At 45.1% G+C, this 15894-nt stretch overlaps 2 protein-coding genes across 15 annotated transcripts in view; both read left to right on the top strand.

The window, feature by feature from the left end:
• Positions 1-15501, top strand: part of LOC306664994 (endoplasmic reticulum membrane-associated RNA degradation protein-like) — a 47771-nt gene extending 32270 nt beyond the window's left edge. For 12 of the 14 annotated variants that reach the window (XM_079146160.1, XM_079146155.1, XM_079146154.1 and 9 more), the window contains 6 exons: positions 7958-8041; positions 9638-9714; positions 10226-10351; positions 10719-10937; positions 11837-11950; positions 14064-15501. In XM_079146160.1, coding sequence (XP_079002286.1) covers positions 7958-8041; positions 9638-9714; positions 10226-10351; positions 10719-10937; positions 11837-11950; positions 14064-14247 — 804 coding nt within the window. In that variant the 3' untranslated portion in view covers positions 14248-15501. The remainder of the gene's footprint in view (positions 1-7957; positions 8042-9637; positions 9715-10225; positions 10352-10718; positions 10938-11836; positions 11951-14063) is intronic. The other 2 variants (XM_079146158.1, XM_079146161.1) reach the window with 2 other exon arrangements.
• On the top strand, positions 3934-5768 carry LOC306666138 (serine/threonine-protein kinase 16-like; the record flags this gene model as incomplete). The annotated part of the gene is made up of 2 exons (XM_079148015.1): positions 3934-3944; positions 4785-5768. The coding sequence occupies 2 exons, from the start codon at positions 3934-3936 to the stop codon at positions 5449-5451; spliced, it is 678 nt and encodes a 225-aa protein (XP_079004141.1). The 3' UTR covers positions 5452-5768.
• Positions 15502-15894: the final 393 nt, after the last annotated feature.

The raw sequence follows: 15894 nt of genomic DNA, 5'->3' as shown, positions 1-15894 counted from the left end.
TAATCCGCTTGAATGGATTAACTGGGTGATAACTGTAGGTGGGTAGGGTATGGCTCAAGGAGGTAGTCACTGGGAGTGTGCCTTTAGGGTATATATTTTGTCCCTGGTAAGCAGAGCTCTTTCTGCTTCCTGATTGTCATGTCTTGAGCTGATTTCCTTTGCACACACTTCCACCATGATGTTCTGCCTCACCTTGGAGCCAGAGCTATGAAGTCAGCCATCTGTAGACTGAGATCTGAAACTGTGAGTCAAATAAACTTTTCCTTCTCTGTTGTTCTTGTGGGGTCTTTTAGGCACAGTGATGAAAAAGCTGACTAAATCATCTTCCTTCTACTTATTTGTTATTGTTGTTTAATTGATGCATTATAGTTGTATATAAAAGTAGAATTCATTTTGATATATTTAAATATGCACATAGCTTACTTTGTCAATTTCTTTTTTTAATCTTTTAAAAATTTTTTTGTAGTTTTAGATGGGCAGAATGCCTTTTATTTATTTTTTTGTTTATTTTTATGTGATGCTGAGGATTGAACCCAGTGCCTCACACATGCCAGGCAAGCGCTCTACCACTGAGCTATAGCCTCAGCCCCTTAATCTTTTTTTTTGTTGTTCTTTTTACATGTACATGACAGTAGAGTGTATTTTGACATATTATGCATACATGGAGTATAACTAATTCTAATTAGGATCCCACTCGTGTGGTTGTACATGATGTGGAGTTTCACTGGGTGTGTACTCATATACAGTGATAGGAAAGTGATGTCCCATCCATTCCACTGTCTTCCCCGTTCCCTCCCTTCGTTCCCCTTTGTCCAATCCAGTGTACTTTGGTCAGTTTCATTCTGCAACTCCTACCCTTTGTCTTGCCACCTCCCTCCCCCTCAATCCCTTTCTCTACTTCATGTTCTCCTTTTCGTGAGGTGCTCCCTCCTTTTTATCCCTCATTTCTCTCTGACTTCCATATATGAGAGAAAACATTTCACCCTTGCCTTTCTGAGTCTGACTCATTTCACTTAGCCTGATGTTCTCCAGTTCCATTCATTTACCAGCCAATATCATTCTTCTTTATGACTCAGTAGAACACTACTGTGTATATATTACATTTTCTTTTTCCATTCTTCTGTTGATGGGCGGTTAGTCCGGTTCCTTAACCTGTTGGTTATGAATCATGCTGCTATAAACTTTGGTGTGCCAATTTTAGTTCTTCCATTTTAACAATATTAATTCTGCCAAACTATGAACACAGGTCTTTCTATCCTCTAGTATCTTCTTTGATTTCTTTTTCTGTATTCTACAGTTTGCTTATAGAGGTTTGTTTTTTTTTTTTTTTTTTTTTTTTTTAAAAAAAAACCTCCATTAGATTTACTCCTTTTTTTTTTTTAAATTTTTCTAAGCTATTATGAATAGAATGATCATCCTTATTTCTTTCTTAGCAGGTTCATTATTGGTATATAGAAAAACTATTGAATTTTGTATTTGATTTTATATTCTGCTTTGCTGGATTTATTTATCAGTTCTAAGAATCTTTTGGTGCAGTCTTTAGGGTCTTCCTCATGTGCCGGTAGGGGTAATTTGACTTATTCCTTTCCTGTTTTTATTCTCTGTTTGTTCCTCTTGCTTAATTGCTCTGGACAGAGTTTGACTGGGAGTGGTGAGAGTGAACCTCCTTGTCTTGTTCCCAATTTTAGAGGAAATTCTTTCGGTATTCCCCCAATCAGCTTGCTGTTGCCTTTGGGTTTTTCTAATACGGTCTTTATTGTGTTGAGGTAAGTTTCTTGTATCCCTAGTTTCTTCAGGGTTTTTAACATGAATGGGTGTTGAAGGCTTTTTCTGCATCTGTTGAGAAGATCATGTGATTCTTGTTCCCGATTCTGTTTGTGTGATGTAGTACATTTGCTAATTTGCTTACATTGAAACATCCTTGCATCCCTGGAATGAAACCTACCTGATTATGGTGTGTGGTCTTTTTAGTATGTTGTTGAATTCATTTTGCAATGATTTTATTTTAAGGATTATTGTTTCTGTCTTCATCAAAGATATTGGTCTGTAATTCTTTCCTGGATGTATCCTTCTCTAGTTTTAGTATCAGGATGATTCTGGCTTTCTAGAATGAGTTTAGAAGTGTTTCTTCCCTTCCTATTTCATGAAATAATTTGGGGAGCATTGGTGTTGGTTCTTCCTTCAAGGTCTGGCAAAATTTAGCCATGAATCCATGTAGTCCTGGGCTATTCTTGCTGGAATTTTTTTTTTTTTTTTAACTGCTCTACTCTCCTTCTTTGTTATTGGTCCCTTTAAATCTTTTAAATATTCTATGCCCTCTTGGTTCAATTTTGGTGGGTGAGTCTGGACATTTATCCATTTCTTCTAGGTTTTTCTATTTATTGGAATGTAAGTTTTCAAAATATTCTTTAATGTTCCTCTCAATTTAAGTGATATCTGTTGTAATATCCCAATTTTTGTTTTTAATTTTATTAATTTGGGTTTTTTCTCTTCTTTTTGTTAGTTTGGCTAAGGGTTTATTAATTTTGCTTATCTTTTCAGAGAACCAACTCTTATTTTCATTACTTCTTTGTATTACTCTTTTATTCTCTATTTTACTAATGTCAGTTCTCATTTTTATTATTTCTTTCCTTCTAGTTTTGGAATTGCTTTGTTTTTGTTTTTCTAAGAACTCGAGATGTATCAGTAGGTTATTTATTTGAGATCTCTGATTTTTTTTTATTTTAGTAAGCACTTGTAACTCTTGAAGAGGGAAATTTATAGCTATATTTATAACTAAATTTTCCTCTTAGAAATTTATACCTATGTATTTACTCCCTTTGTATTTATTGCCTTCAATGTACCCCACAGATTCTGGGATGCTGTGTTTCTATTTTGTTTGATTCTAAGAATTTAAAAATTTTCCCTGATTTCTTCAATGACCCATTCATCATTCAGAAATGTATTGTTCGATCTACATGTGCTTGTTTATTTTCTGTGGTTTTGCCTGTTCTTGATTTCTAATTTCACTCAATTATGATAAGATGCAAGAAATTATTTCAAATATTTTTGTATTTGTTAATTCTTACTTTAAGGTCCAATATATCATCTGTTTTGGAGAAAGTTCTTAGAAGCAGCTGAGAAGAAAGTATATTCAGCCCTGTTTTATTTTTTAATTTTATTTTGAGGCAGGGTCTCAGGCAGCCTTGAACTTGCAATCCTTTGGACTCATCTTCCCGAATTACTGGGATTACAAGTGTGCACTACCGTGTCCAGTTTTAAAGTCACACCGTTATTGGCCTACCTGTCCTTTATAGTGTTTGTCTTATGAAATTGGGTGCACTAACATTCAGGCCATAACTATTTATAATTGCTATATCTTCTTGTTGGATTTTTCCCTTTACCAGTGTGTAATGACTTCTTTGTCTTTTCTAAGTTTGTCTTGATGTCTGCTTTGTTAGATATGAAAATAATTACTCATGCTGGGTTTCAGATTGCATTCGTTTTCCATCCTTTTGGTCTTTGAATGTCTTTGCTGGTGAGATATCTCTCTTGCAGACAACATACAGTTGGGTCTTTTTTTTTTTTTTTTTTCACTCCAGATCAGTCAGCACTATGCTGCGGTGTGCGCTGCATTTTATTTCACATCAAGATCAGCAACCTGCTTCAAAAAATGTGCATGAGCTCAGGCTGAGGAGCCAGTTCATATAGTCCTTACCTTGCCTTACTCCTGCACACACCTGGTAATGGGCCTGGACGCTGGTGTGTTCTCTGGTGGCCCAGAGCTCAGATCCTTCTCTGGCATGGGAAGTGGCTTTGTGTGCTTGCTGGGGAATTGCCACATGCTCAGGGCTGTTAACCCTGCCCTCTCTGGCACAGCCAGGGTGGTCCTGGGTGCTCCACAGTGCTTTCAGGTACCAGAGAGCCTCTTTCTAGTGTAGAGGAGATGGAACCATGGCTGAGAGGTAATTGGGTGGCATTGCAGGAAGATCTCAGTGTGCAGGGAGAAGTACGCAAAGTAGTGTTGCCTGTCCTCTACTTTGCGTACCTCCCATGCTCTGCCCTGTGCTGTGGAGCACATGCTGGTTCCCATCTGATGATCTCCTTCTTGCTCTGTTTCAGTAGCAGGAATCTCTGATTCACTGCATCTCTGTGAATCGAGTGTTGGGTCAGTGTGGGCCTCAGTCACTCACACGGGCAGCTCTTCTGCATGCAGTTATCTAGGCTCTGAGCTTAGGGCAGGGACACACAGCCTGACTCCACCCCTCTGTTCTGCCTCTTCCCATTTCTTTATTGGTATTTTGATATTTGATGTCTGTAATTCTTCAAACTACTTATTGGTATCTTCTGATCCATGTTTTCAGTTTTACATTTGAATTCTTTCTTTCTTTCTTTTTTTTTTTTTTTTTTTTTTTTTCAAGGGTTGCTGCGTATTGAACCCAGGGCCTTGTGCTTGACAGGCTGGCGATTGAACCCAGGGCCTTGTGCTTGAACTGAGCTATATCCCCAGCCCCTCTTCCTTCCTTCCATACTGGGGATTTGGAGATTGAACCCAGGGACACTTTACTACTGAGCTACATCCCCAGTCCTTTTTATATTTTGAGACAGGGTCTCACTAAGCTGCCTAGGCTGGCCTGGAACTAGGATCCTCTTGCCTCAGCCTCCCAAGTCCCTGGGGTTACAGGCATCCACCACCACACCCAGCTGGATTCTAATCTTATAAGCTTCTTTGCTTTCTAGAATTATAAAAGCAGTCATGTCTTTCCTACTGCTTTCACTGTCCCTGCCCCCCGTTACGTTGGTAGTGAGGTAAAGAATCTAGCTTTACATGAGGCCTGGCTGCTGCTATCTTTCTTCAAGAGAGGTGCACTATGGAATGAAACAGAAAGGCTAAAACACAAAGGCAACTTCCTGACTGAGAATCAAATTCTTCAGCTGCTGCTGGGTATCTGCAGAGGCCTTGAGGCCATTCATGCCAAAGGTCATGCCCACAGGGACCTGAAGCCCACCAATATCTTGCTTGGAGATGAGGGGCAGCCAGTTTTAATGGACTTGGGTTCCATGAATCAAGCATGTATCCGTGTGGAGGGTTCCCGCCAGGCTCTGACCCTACAGGACTGGGCAGCCCAGTGGTGCACCATCTCCTACCGGGCCCTGGAGCTCTTCTCTGTGCAGAGCCACTGTGTCATCGATGAGCGAACTGATGTCTGGTCCCTAGGCTGTGTGCTTTATGCCATGATGTTTGGGGAAGGCCCGTATGACATGGTGTTTCAGAAAGGTGACAGTGTGGCCCTTGCTGTGCAGAACCAACTCAGTATCCCACAAAGCCCCAGGCATTCTTCAGCACTGCAGCCGCTGCTGGCCTCAATGATGACTGTGGACCCCCAGCAATGCCCTCACATTCCTCTCCTCCTCAGTCAGTTGGAGGCACTGCAACCCCCAGCTTCAGGCCAGCACACTACTCAAATCTGAACCAACCATTGGCCATTTTGAGATGGCCCCATGTACCTTGGAAAGAGGCTCTGATCCCTCATTGGAAGTTCATCCTTTCTATCCAGGACTGCTCTTAAAGTTGGGCACCAGGGGTGGGGACCATTATCTCAGTCCTCTCTGTTGTTTCACCCCAACACGTAGGCAAGGGGCCTGACTGGTGGTGGGGCTGGGGGAGAAAGCAAAACTGAGAAAATATGGTGCACAACTCCGAGCTGGACTGCTGGGCTCACGTCATGTTCTGCTTTCAAATCTGGGAGCAGAAGAATGTATACACAGGAGAATAAAGTGAAAGCAGGTTGGAAAAAAAAAAGAATCTAGCTTTACATTTTTTTCCTTTACAAATTCCCAGCAAGTCCTCTGATACCATGTACAGAATCAACATTTTTGTTCCTTGTGCATAGGGCTATTATGGTATGCAACTTAAGAGCAGATCAGTCACCACTGAGAAGTCCAAACTTGAGCGTCTTTATTAGCCAGCTGACTGACTATCTCACACAACCCCCCAAAAAATGGCTATTGGGAGAACAGCCCTGACATAGGGTTGCAGGGGTTTTTATACCATAAATTAGTACATCAATCATTAGTGTCTGTTGTTACGATTTAAAATTATAGACTAACATTGTGAGATCAACATCATTAACAAAGGGGGAAGTGGGTCAAAATGATCTCACTTAGATACAAACTAAAGAATGGTTACTAGTATCTAGACAATCACTGTTGACATCACTGTTAACATAGTACATTGTTTAGGAAAATAGCAATCAAAAAGAGAACAATTTTTCATCATGTAAGAATCATTATTTTGTCATTGTGTATTGCCAAACGTCATGCTAAGCAACTGTTGATGGATATGGGGTGGGGTGTTCCCATGGAAGAAGCATTTCCTATATAACGGAGTGTCAGGGTAGAATGGAGTCTGTTTAGGCATTGTCCATGTAGCCTGGCCTGTAACTTTTCCATGGAGCCAAATCTGTCAGCCTGTCACAAGGGCTCCATCTCTGAGCTCTTGGCTAAAAGATCGTGTCTTTACTAAAGCTTCGTGATACAGCTTTAATGTCTGCCAATTAATCTCATATTACTCTCTCTTCTCAAGTTTCCTGCCTATTTTCTAACTTTTCCATGTGAACTTGTATAGTTAAATAAACACAAAACCCAGAAAATATTAGCTTCTGATAGGTTAGTTCAGGGAAACCGTTTCACAATATGGAAAGCCCCTCAATGACAGGGCCACTCTTATTTTCACACCACCGTGAGCCCCTTGTGTCCCAAGATTCCCATCTGTGTGGCTCTCTTTGCAGGTGGCCACTCAGACTCAGAACCCCCAAGTCCTTTCTCCTTGTTTTCATATTCATACTCAGTCTTCTCTCTTAAAAATATGTCCTAAACCTGTTGCTCCATGCCACCACATAACCTTCCATCTTCATGCTCCCTGGAATGTTGCCTCCTCCTGTGACTCCATTCTCCTTCAACATGGTAGGCACATCCTTCTTCACATGTTCCCTCCCTCTCCCCAAAGACGCTCTTGTGCATGCATGTCTTACAACAGAAGCCAGGTGCTCTGTAGTGACCTGCAGAACCTGCAGGCCCCACTGTCCCCAATAGGACTTCACTGACCACACGAATGTCTGCCTGCCCTGCTGGGATGTCACCCTGTGGGTGATGCACTGTGCACCTGGGCTCTCAGTTGTCTGAGGGGACCATAGCTCAGCACCTGTCCTTGGCTGTTAATTTCCAACTGCTGAGTGTCTTGCTCTGTGCCACTGAGAAGCCTAAACAGGTATTGCCTATTACATTTGCCAGCTGTCAGCTCCCTGCCTTTTCTTTCTGCTTCTGATAGTTTTCAGTTGACTGACTTGAATTTTCCAGTAATATATTGCAAGTTGTATTTTAATCCTTTCAGTATTTATATGATTAGCAGTTGTTTATAGTCATGTGTTGATTTATAGTGTCCACACATTTTCTAATTGTTTGGATCCTTTTTCTCCCTATGCCTTTGTAGTTTTGTTGCATTGTGGACAGAGGGTGGGTGTGGCCTTTGTATGTTATCATGGTTTTTCAGCTCCATTTAAAATCATTTCATGCTAGGCATGCCTGTTATCCTAGTGCTTCAGGAGACTGACTCAGGAGGATTGCAAGTTCAAGACCAGCCTGGGCAACTTAGCAAGACCCCTGTCTCAAGATAAAATATTTTAAAAAGGGCTAGGGATGTAGCTCAGTGGTAAAGTGCCCCTGGGTTCACTTCTTGGTACCAAAAAAGAAAAAAAAAGAAAATCATTTTGTTAGTTATGATTTAACTATCAGGTCCAACCTATTTTAATGAATAGTCTTACTTATTTTCATTCATACCTAATGAAATGATTCTAAATGGAGCTATCTGAAGGAAAATAATGAGAAACCCAAACTCTACCTTACCTATAATTAAATACAAGAAAACTGAAAACCTAACCAGAAACTGTAAGTAATATCTGTTTTTTCCCTAAACTAGGAGAAAGCAGCAATAAGAGTGTTGTTGAACATCGCAGAAGGCTACAGTTCTCGTTGCCACCCAGTTTTTCAGCTTAAAAAGCAGGTACGCCAAATGCAGGTGAGGCTGCTCTTTCTGCAGAGCCGTCAGAGCGCCCAGGGCCATGAGGCCACTTGTGGTCACATCCTTTCTCTTGTTTCCCACGAGCTCAGTCACGTGATGCGCTCTTCCTGTGTGTGATGGTTGAGAATGATGGTAGTGTGTGCCTCATCGGGTGCTTTAGAATTAAGTGCTTGGGCATTGGGAGGTATCGAGCAGCCTGTTGCAATGTGGCATCCTCCCAGGGACCCACTTTGTCAGTGGTGAAAGTTGTTTTTTCCTCTATTCTCAGCTTTCATTGACTTGTAAATTCAGACAAACTTTTAAGCATCTCTGCAAATGAGTTCCAGTTGGGGAATTGGCTAGGTACTCTGTTCTCTCATAATGGGATGTGAGGGCGGTGCAGGACACTGGATGGTAGTCCTGTGGGTCATCTGAGATTGCCCCCTCAGGGCAGTTGTAAAATCAGCTCATAACAGTGCAGGGAGCCTTCCCAGAGGCAGCCCAGAGAAGCAGGACCTTGGGGAGATGAAGGCCAGTGAGAATAGCCTCCTCTGCCAGAAGGCAGTGACCAGAGGACAAGAGCATCCGTCCTTCCGAGGCAAGGTGAGGCCTGAGTGGTGTTGGACAGTGCTCCCCTGTGTCCCTCTGATGGCACTCCTGCTGCAGCCCTTTCCTTACCATGCAACTCTGCTTTCCAAGACGACTCTGGAGGGAGGACTGCCAGAGCCTGCAGGTTAGCAGGTCAGCCTTTAGAAAGCAGAGTAGGAGGAAGGTTCCAGAAAGGAAAGTTCCATAGGGCAGGCTTAGGCCTATGACCTGGCACTGGCCACAGCCTCTCGGGCCTCTGTTGCTTCTTGCTGTCCTGTTGCGGCCCTAGGTGGCTTCCTCCTATCCCCACAGCAGCTGCTTCAGATCCTGCCCATTTCCTGCTCCTGCCCTCTGTTTTTCATGCATTGTCTAGTTTGCCCGTTGGTCGTGCATTCTGTTTTATAGGCCCATTGCTCTGGTTGTTGCTGCTGCATGATGGATCACCCACGTTCTTTGGTGTCTTCTCTTTAGTTTGCTCAGTTTCATGGATAGAAATTTGAGAACTTTGTGGAGGGATCGTCATGTGGCTTCAGCTGGGTGTCATTGGGCTGTGGTCCTCTCAGCTCTGCTGGGCAATGTCCCTTCCAGGAAGCCTGGAAACTGACCAGAGGCCTCTCAGGGCCCTGAGCATCAGTTCCTGGGTGATGCTGCTTCACCCAGAGCTGGGGCATGTGGCCCTCTCTCCTCTGCTTTGTTCTCTTGGACACAGACGAGTAAACCAAGCTGATCCCAGATCACTGGAAGGGAAGTAGGTCCTACCTCTGAACTGAGAATGTCACAGGGATTTGTGGACACGTCCATAACCATCCAGATGTTAGCTACTCACCACCCTCTGGTGGTAGGTTTCTGTCTCTCATTGAACATACCAGATTTCTGAGCCTTACCATCTCATTTTCAAATAGGATCTGTAACAATTTTACAAAATAATATTTTTTCGAAAGTGACTTAACATCTGTAACATTTGAAAGCATCTAGGATGTTGTAAGATCTTTATCAGCATTTTCCTCCCAGGTGCTGAGCTGTGAGAAGAGCATCAGGACTTGGCCTCTGCTGCCTTTGTCAGAAGACCCCGGTCAGGAAGCAGCCAGGTGTGTGCTGTCCTGGGCTGCACAGTCCTTGTGTTGCCAGCTACAGTCAGCACCCAGGGATGTGGAAGCTTGGCTACGCGGGTGCTGCTGCGTCTGTGCGGCTGCTGCAGGCACGAGAGCCCTGGAGGCCTTGCCGACTGCAGGCTCCAGCAGCTCGGGTCTGGAGGTGGTGTGTGGGGACGGTGGTGGCACCCACCCGGAATCACTCAGCAGACAGTGAGCACAGAGTCTGGAGCACAGGGGAAGAGTGGTGGAGATGCACTGTTGGGACCTCGAGGGGCACAGCCTGCTCCTCTGTGCGTCACCCTCCTCTGCGGAGCATGTTGCTGTGAGTGCATTATGGGATGGTTTCACTCTTCTCTATGACCGTGGCTATCTTCATTTTATATTAGAGAAGCTAAGTTTCAGATAAGGTTCATCACTCATTGAGCATTGAAATAAAGACTTTTTATAGGCACTAATGTGGACACTTTAATTATTGTCACATATTTTTGGATATTTTGTTTTTCAGATTGGAAGGCAATTCTGAAGTCAATGCCTGCAACTCCTTAATTACAAAACTTCTGCATGAGCTCTTTTGCCACATGCCTGAGAATCACCATGCTTTCCATGACCCCGATGGGCTTCCCACTGAGAAGTGAGTGCTAGGACCTCTTGGGAACTGTTAAAGCACCCTGGACAGATTGAGGCAGCAAGCGGGGCTGTGCTCTGTGTGGGTCTTAGTAGCTTGGTGGTGTGTGGGAATCTCAGTATTAGCTCATTAGGCTTGATGATCTTTAGCAAGCCTAGGATGTGTTTGTTGAAGTCACACGTCTTCTGCTCACACAATTAAATGCTCCTTATCTCACATTTGCCACATGCTCCAGCTCTACCAACAGACCGGGCCACAGCCTGCCTGCTGACCCTTGTCCCTCAGAGGGTGCAGTGCAGCTGGCCCAGATTGGAGCCTGCAGTGAGGCTCTGGTGATGGGATGTGTCCCCTGAAGTCATGCTGTTGCTTACAGGTGGCCCCAGCTGCTCACTGAGCTCTGCAGCACCCGCATTCCCACCCTCTTCTGTCCCAGAGGCGTCCTCGAAGTGCTGGTTGTGCTCCGCAGCATCAGCACCCAGTGCCAGCATGTGTCCAGCCAGGTCCTGGCCTCCCTGCAGCTGAGGCACAGGCAGTGGGTAGAGAGGAGATTGCGCTCACGACAGCGGCAGAACTACATGCGCATGCTGAGCAGGTGCAATCACTGCTGCCTTGCAGGAGGCAGTTGGGCAGGGAGGTGTCTGTGGATGCATTTGGAATCCCTCCTCCTAGAGAAGTACAGTGCTTTCTGCTTCAAAATAACGTCTGTACATATGGAACCTACTTGCTCAAATGAGTATTTGGGTTTAAAATCTGGTAACTTGTTAACTTGGGTTTGTCAGCTTTGTGGTTTCTTCCTTAACAGCATGTCTGTTAGATTGCACTACATCCTTAAGACATGACTGTTTGGGACAAGTTCCTAGAACTGTGGCTCCAGGGGTGTGGGGTCCCTAAGTATGTATGGGAAACTGCTGGTGGGTTGCCTTCTAGAAGCGGTGCTTGGGTTACGCTCTCACAGTTTATGAACTGATGCCATTAACAGACACCCTCCTGAAAGAGCATTTTCATATGTCTCTACGGTATTGTGGGACAGATAAGGTCTGGCTTAGCTGGTGTTTCTTTGAGTCTAGTGACATTGAACACACTTCCATGTGTAAGGCATTGTCCCTTCTCATGAGAACCCTTTACCAAGTTTGAACTCGTGAGGAGGATGGTAGCAGAGGACCAAGAGCATGGGGACTGGTCCGAAGGCTCTGGGCACTAGCTGGGCTGTGCTGGTGTTCTGGTGCAGCACCTGCGGGGTAGGCAGGACCACTGCCTCCTCAGACTTAGGTGCTGCCGTTGGGCAGGGAAGGCCTGGGCGCCTGAGCACACCTGATGGCTGCAGGCAGGGCTGGTGCAGGGATTGGGCTCACAGTGTCTGGAAGAGGATCTTCTGAGATGAGATGTTTGGATTTCAGGACCCTTGAAAAGGTGTGGGCTAGGTGAGACATTCTTAGAGAAGTGGAAAAATGTGTGTTTCTTGAACCTTCATCTACTTGTATCTGTTTTCAGCATCAGGCTTCTGTCTCCCGTGCTTTACTTGATTTTATTGTTCATTACACTGGAATTGGTCAGCATTCATGTTGTCCAAGGAAAAGGTACTCAAGAACACCAGCAGTATCTGAAGTAAGTATGTCCTACTTAGGAGAATGAAGCTGTGTTCAGGGAATTTTAAGGTCATTATTGCCATTATGTGTTACTTTCTGTGGGCCCTTAGCTGTTCTTCTGGGGGGATTTTGTTACTGAATTTTGTGACCATTTCAGGCTGACACCCAGTGTGGGCACATTCCACAAAATTGCATGTGGCTTGTGTGTGAATCCTTTCAGAACCCTTTAGTCAGTGCAGAAATAACTTGGTGTCCAGGCACAAGCTGGGCGAAGGCTTTGAAGATGCTGCGGCATTGAGCAGCCTGAGGCTCTGCCTGGACCCACAGCCGTCTTGGGCAGAGGGTCTACAGACTGGGCCTCAAGGCAGCCCTGCCACATCCAGAGGGCTAAAAACCAGCTGGCATCACTGTGTGTGACTGACTGTTTCAGATTTTGGAAGTACACTTTTCAGGATCACCCAGATCTCGGGATCAGAGAGTAGGCTAACCTTGAGTCACCCATTTTGCATCCAGAGATTCCAAAGTGGAGGAGGTCCCTGGACAGGCTGCATAAGCCGCACCTGGGCTTGACGAGCCTCCCTCCACCGTCAAGTCCTAAGTGCTTTTGTGGCCGTGAAGCAGTGCTCTGCGTGGGCAGCACATCAGTGTGTGTCACACTGAACCCAGGACACAGATGTGATGCAGCCCAGCGTGAGTGGCACTACTGGTGACTCAGTCAGGGTGCTCAGCCTTAGCACTGTGGGTCTGGGCTAGAACCTGCTCTGGCATTTCATGTGCTTTCCAGGAGGTTCAGTGGCATCCCTGGCCTCCAGCCACCACATCTTAGCATCACTCCCCAGTTGTGACCATCCGAATGAATTAGACACTGTCAGATATCCCTGGGGACAAAATCACCCTGAGTTGAGAAACACTTCCCCAGACAAAACATCTGTGGATCTTCACTGTGTCTTTCTTTAAACTTCCCTTTAGTTTTAAAAATCTTCATGATAAAAAGTTGCAGAAAAGTTATTACTTGGGAAACTTTGAGGAGAACTTTGAAAAAGTAAAATTGGCATTTATTTATTCCCATTCATCAGAGATGACCTACTGTCATTTTTTTCTTTTTTCTTTTTTTTTTTTTTTAAGATTTTTAGTTTTTTTTAAAGTTGTTGGTTGACCTTTATTTTTATTTACTTATATGTGATGTTGAGAATCAAAGCCAGTGCCTCACACATTCTGTGCAAGTGCTCTACCACTGAGCCACACCCCAGCCCTACTTACTATCAGTTTGATGAGCATTCTTTCCACTACTAGAATTGAACCAAGCGTGCTGTACCACTGAGCTACGTTCCCAAGAATTCTCATTTGTATCTTGACAGTCTCGCTAAGTTGCTGATGCTGCCTGGAACGTCCTGTCCTCCTGCCTCAGCCTCCTGGTTAGCTGGGATTGCAGGGGTGTACCTCCATGCTCGGCCATTCTTCTTAATGGATTTTTTTTTTTTTTTTTTTTTTTTTAATACTGGGAATTGAATCCAGGGCCTTGTGCATGCTAGGCAAGTGCTTCACCACTGAACTACATCTCCAGCCCCCCTCCTTTTTTCTTATGACAGGATCTCACTAAATTGCTGAGACTAGCTTGAACTTGTGATTCTCTTTGCTTAGCCTCCCAAGCAGCTTGAATCATAGGTGTGTTCCACTGTGCCCAGCTTGATGGACATGAAGGAAAGCACTTCAGCAGCAGTTCTGTCTCACAGTGAAAGGCATCTCCCACGAGGGAGGCTGCAGTGGGAGAGGCCCTGCACCCCGCAGAGCCCCAGGGCATGCTCGTTCGTCACCACGGGTGCTGCGTGCCTCTGTGGGTCAGTCTGATCCAGGTGGTGCCGAGAGCCTCTCTGGAATCACGTTCCATTACTTAGGAGCATCTCGTCTGGGTTTTAGAGAGTGTGAAAAGGAATTTACATCTCGTGAAACTTCCAGATGCCCGCCCAAGTGGCATTTGCCTCTCAGCACTATTGTCTTTCATTCAGTTTGTGTTGTTTTTATTTTTTATATCTTTTCTTGAATCTATAAAAATTTAGTAGGAGTAATTTCAATAATTTAAGTCGTTGTTATATATTATAATGGATAGGACTAATTTCCTTCTTCTTTAACAGGTTCTTAAAGTCGATTTTGCAGTACACTGAGAACCTAGTGACCTATACCAGCCAAGAGAAGAACAAATGGAGTGAAACTGTTAGTCTTACACACACAGCTTTGTTGAAAATTTGGACTTTCAGCAAGAGGAAACAAACGTTAATGCATGTAGCCAAGAAACCCACAAGTGAAGTAGTCTTATGAAGTCAGAGTGCTTTTGGTAACAAAAAACACAGTTTAAATAGATTTTAGCACCCTTTAAAAGGGGCATTTGATGGTGGAGTAAACTTCACCACTGCTTGATCAGGGATCAAATTGTGTTTCTCTGTGACTTTCTGGCCTTCTCTGCCTGAGTTGTTCCTGTGACCCTCGGGCTGACCTCCCTGGTAACCAAATGTTTGGAGCATGTCCTCATGACATGCATTGGAGGAAGGGGCATCTGCTTTTCACCAAACCATTACCCAGAAGCACATGGCTGCACTGTGCATGGCCTGCACCTGCTCGTGACAGCCATCACTGTGGCCAGTGGTCAGGTGGGACCAGCTGTTGGGGGAGAGAGGTTGGGTGAGGGCTGACAGGTGTGGGCCTGTTGATGTAATCCATATTTCATGGGCAAGCACTGAGGGAAGGGGCTCATGGATGGTGGGTGTGGCAAGTGAGGCTGGTGTGCTGGACAAGCAGGTCTGGTCAGCATTTGACAGGAAGCACAAGCCCCTCTTGTGTTCCCAGCTGAGGACTGCTTAGTACAGGACTGGAGGGTTGGAGGACTGCTACTTGGCTCAGCTTGAACCAGCCATCTCCCAGGTTTCTCTGCAAAGTGGTCCAGGCATCTGGAACAGTCTTGCCTTTGTTGGTGCCAGTGTGTACACAATGAGGCACCTGTCCGTCCTGTTGGAAAACATGTCCAACATTTCCAGGTCACTGGTGGCCGTCCAGGCAGCCTCTCTGCTCCTCTCAGGTCCATGACTCACCTCTGGAATCCATGTCTTTCTGTAAGACATCCTCTGTTTGCCATGAGCATGCCTCCAGGGGACCATCCCCATCATGTCCTTGCAATGGCAAGACAGTGCCCGAGTTCTGGCTCTTTCTGAAGAACTGAGAGGTAGCCAAGCCCCACCTCAGGCCATTAAGCTGTACTGCCGTCCCCTGCAGATATTCCTGGTAGGATGTAGTGTAGAGAAAAGCTTCTGCTGTGCGCTCTGAGTGTATGACAGTCCACAATCACCCAGACCCCTCTGCACAGGTTAAAATACAGGTCCTGTGACTAAACTCTGAAATCCTGCTGATAGGGCTGTAGTGTTTTGGGATTTATAGACCTTTCCACTAGACTTGTCTTCATGGGTCAGGAAGCCAGCCTGGGCTTCTACCAATTGCAAGTCTGATTCAGCCCTGCACTTGGGGGCTGAGGAGGTGGTGCTGACTCTGACGTGAGCTGAGTTTGCCACCTGGCCTCCAGCAGTGGCTTGCTCAGAGCTTGTCCTCTGGCACTCCTGGAAGGTGAGTAGAGAATCACTGGCCCTCATTCACGGTAGCCTAGCAGGAGAGATCACAGCTATGTAGAGGAAGGAAGAGGGCTGATAAATGTCCTTTGTTGGGGAGGTCCCAGGAACTGGTGGGATGTGTGATGGAGCCTGTTGCTGTGGGTGTGTCTGCAATGGCCCCACATGTGACAGGGTTTCTTTAGTGCTGGGCCTTGCCTGCAACTTTTCCTGCTGTGGTGTGTTATGACAGCAGCAATCACAGTCCACAGCAGGATCTGTGCTGCTGTGGCGTGCCCCACTGTGACTGGTGTGACCTTATGTCCTCATGCATTACCTTTGATCTATGATACATGTGTGATTCTGTGCCCTT

The sequence above is a fragment of the Sciurus vulgaris genome (assembly GCF_902686455.1).
Source record: "Sciurus vulgaris genome assembly, chromosome: 7".
Lineage (NCBI taxonomy): Eukaryota > Metazoa > Chordata > Mammalia > Rodentia > Sciuridae > Sciurus > Sciurus vulgaris.
Note: the sequence above shows the minus strand (reverse complement) of the source record. Positions and strands in the feature narration are given on the sequence as shown.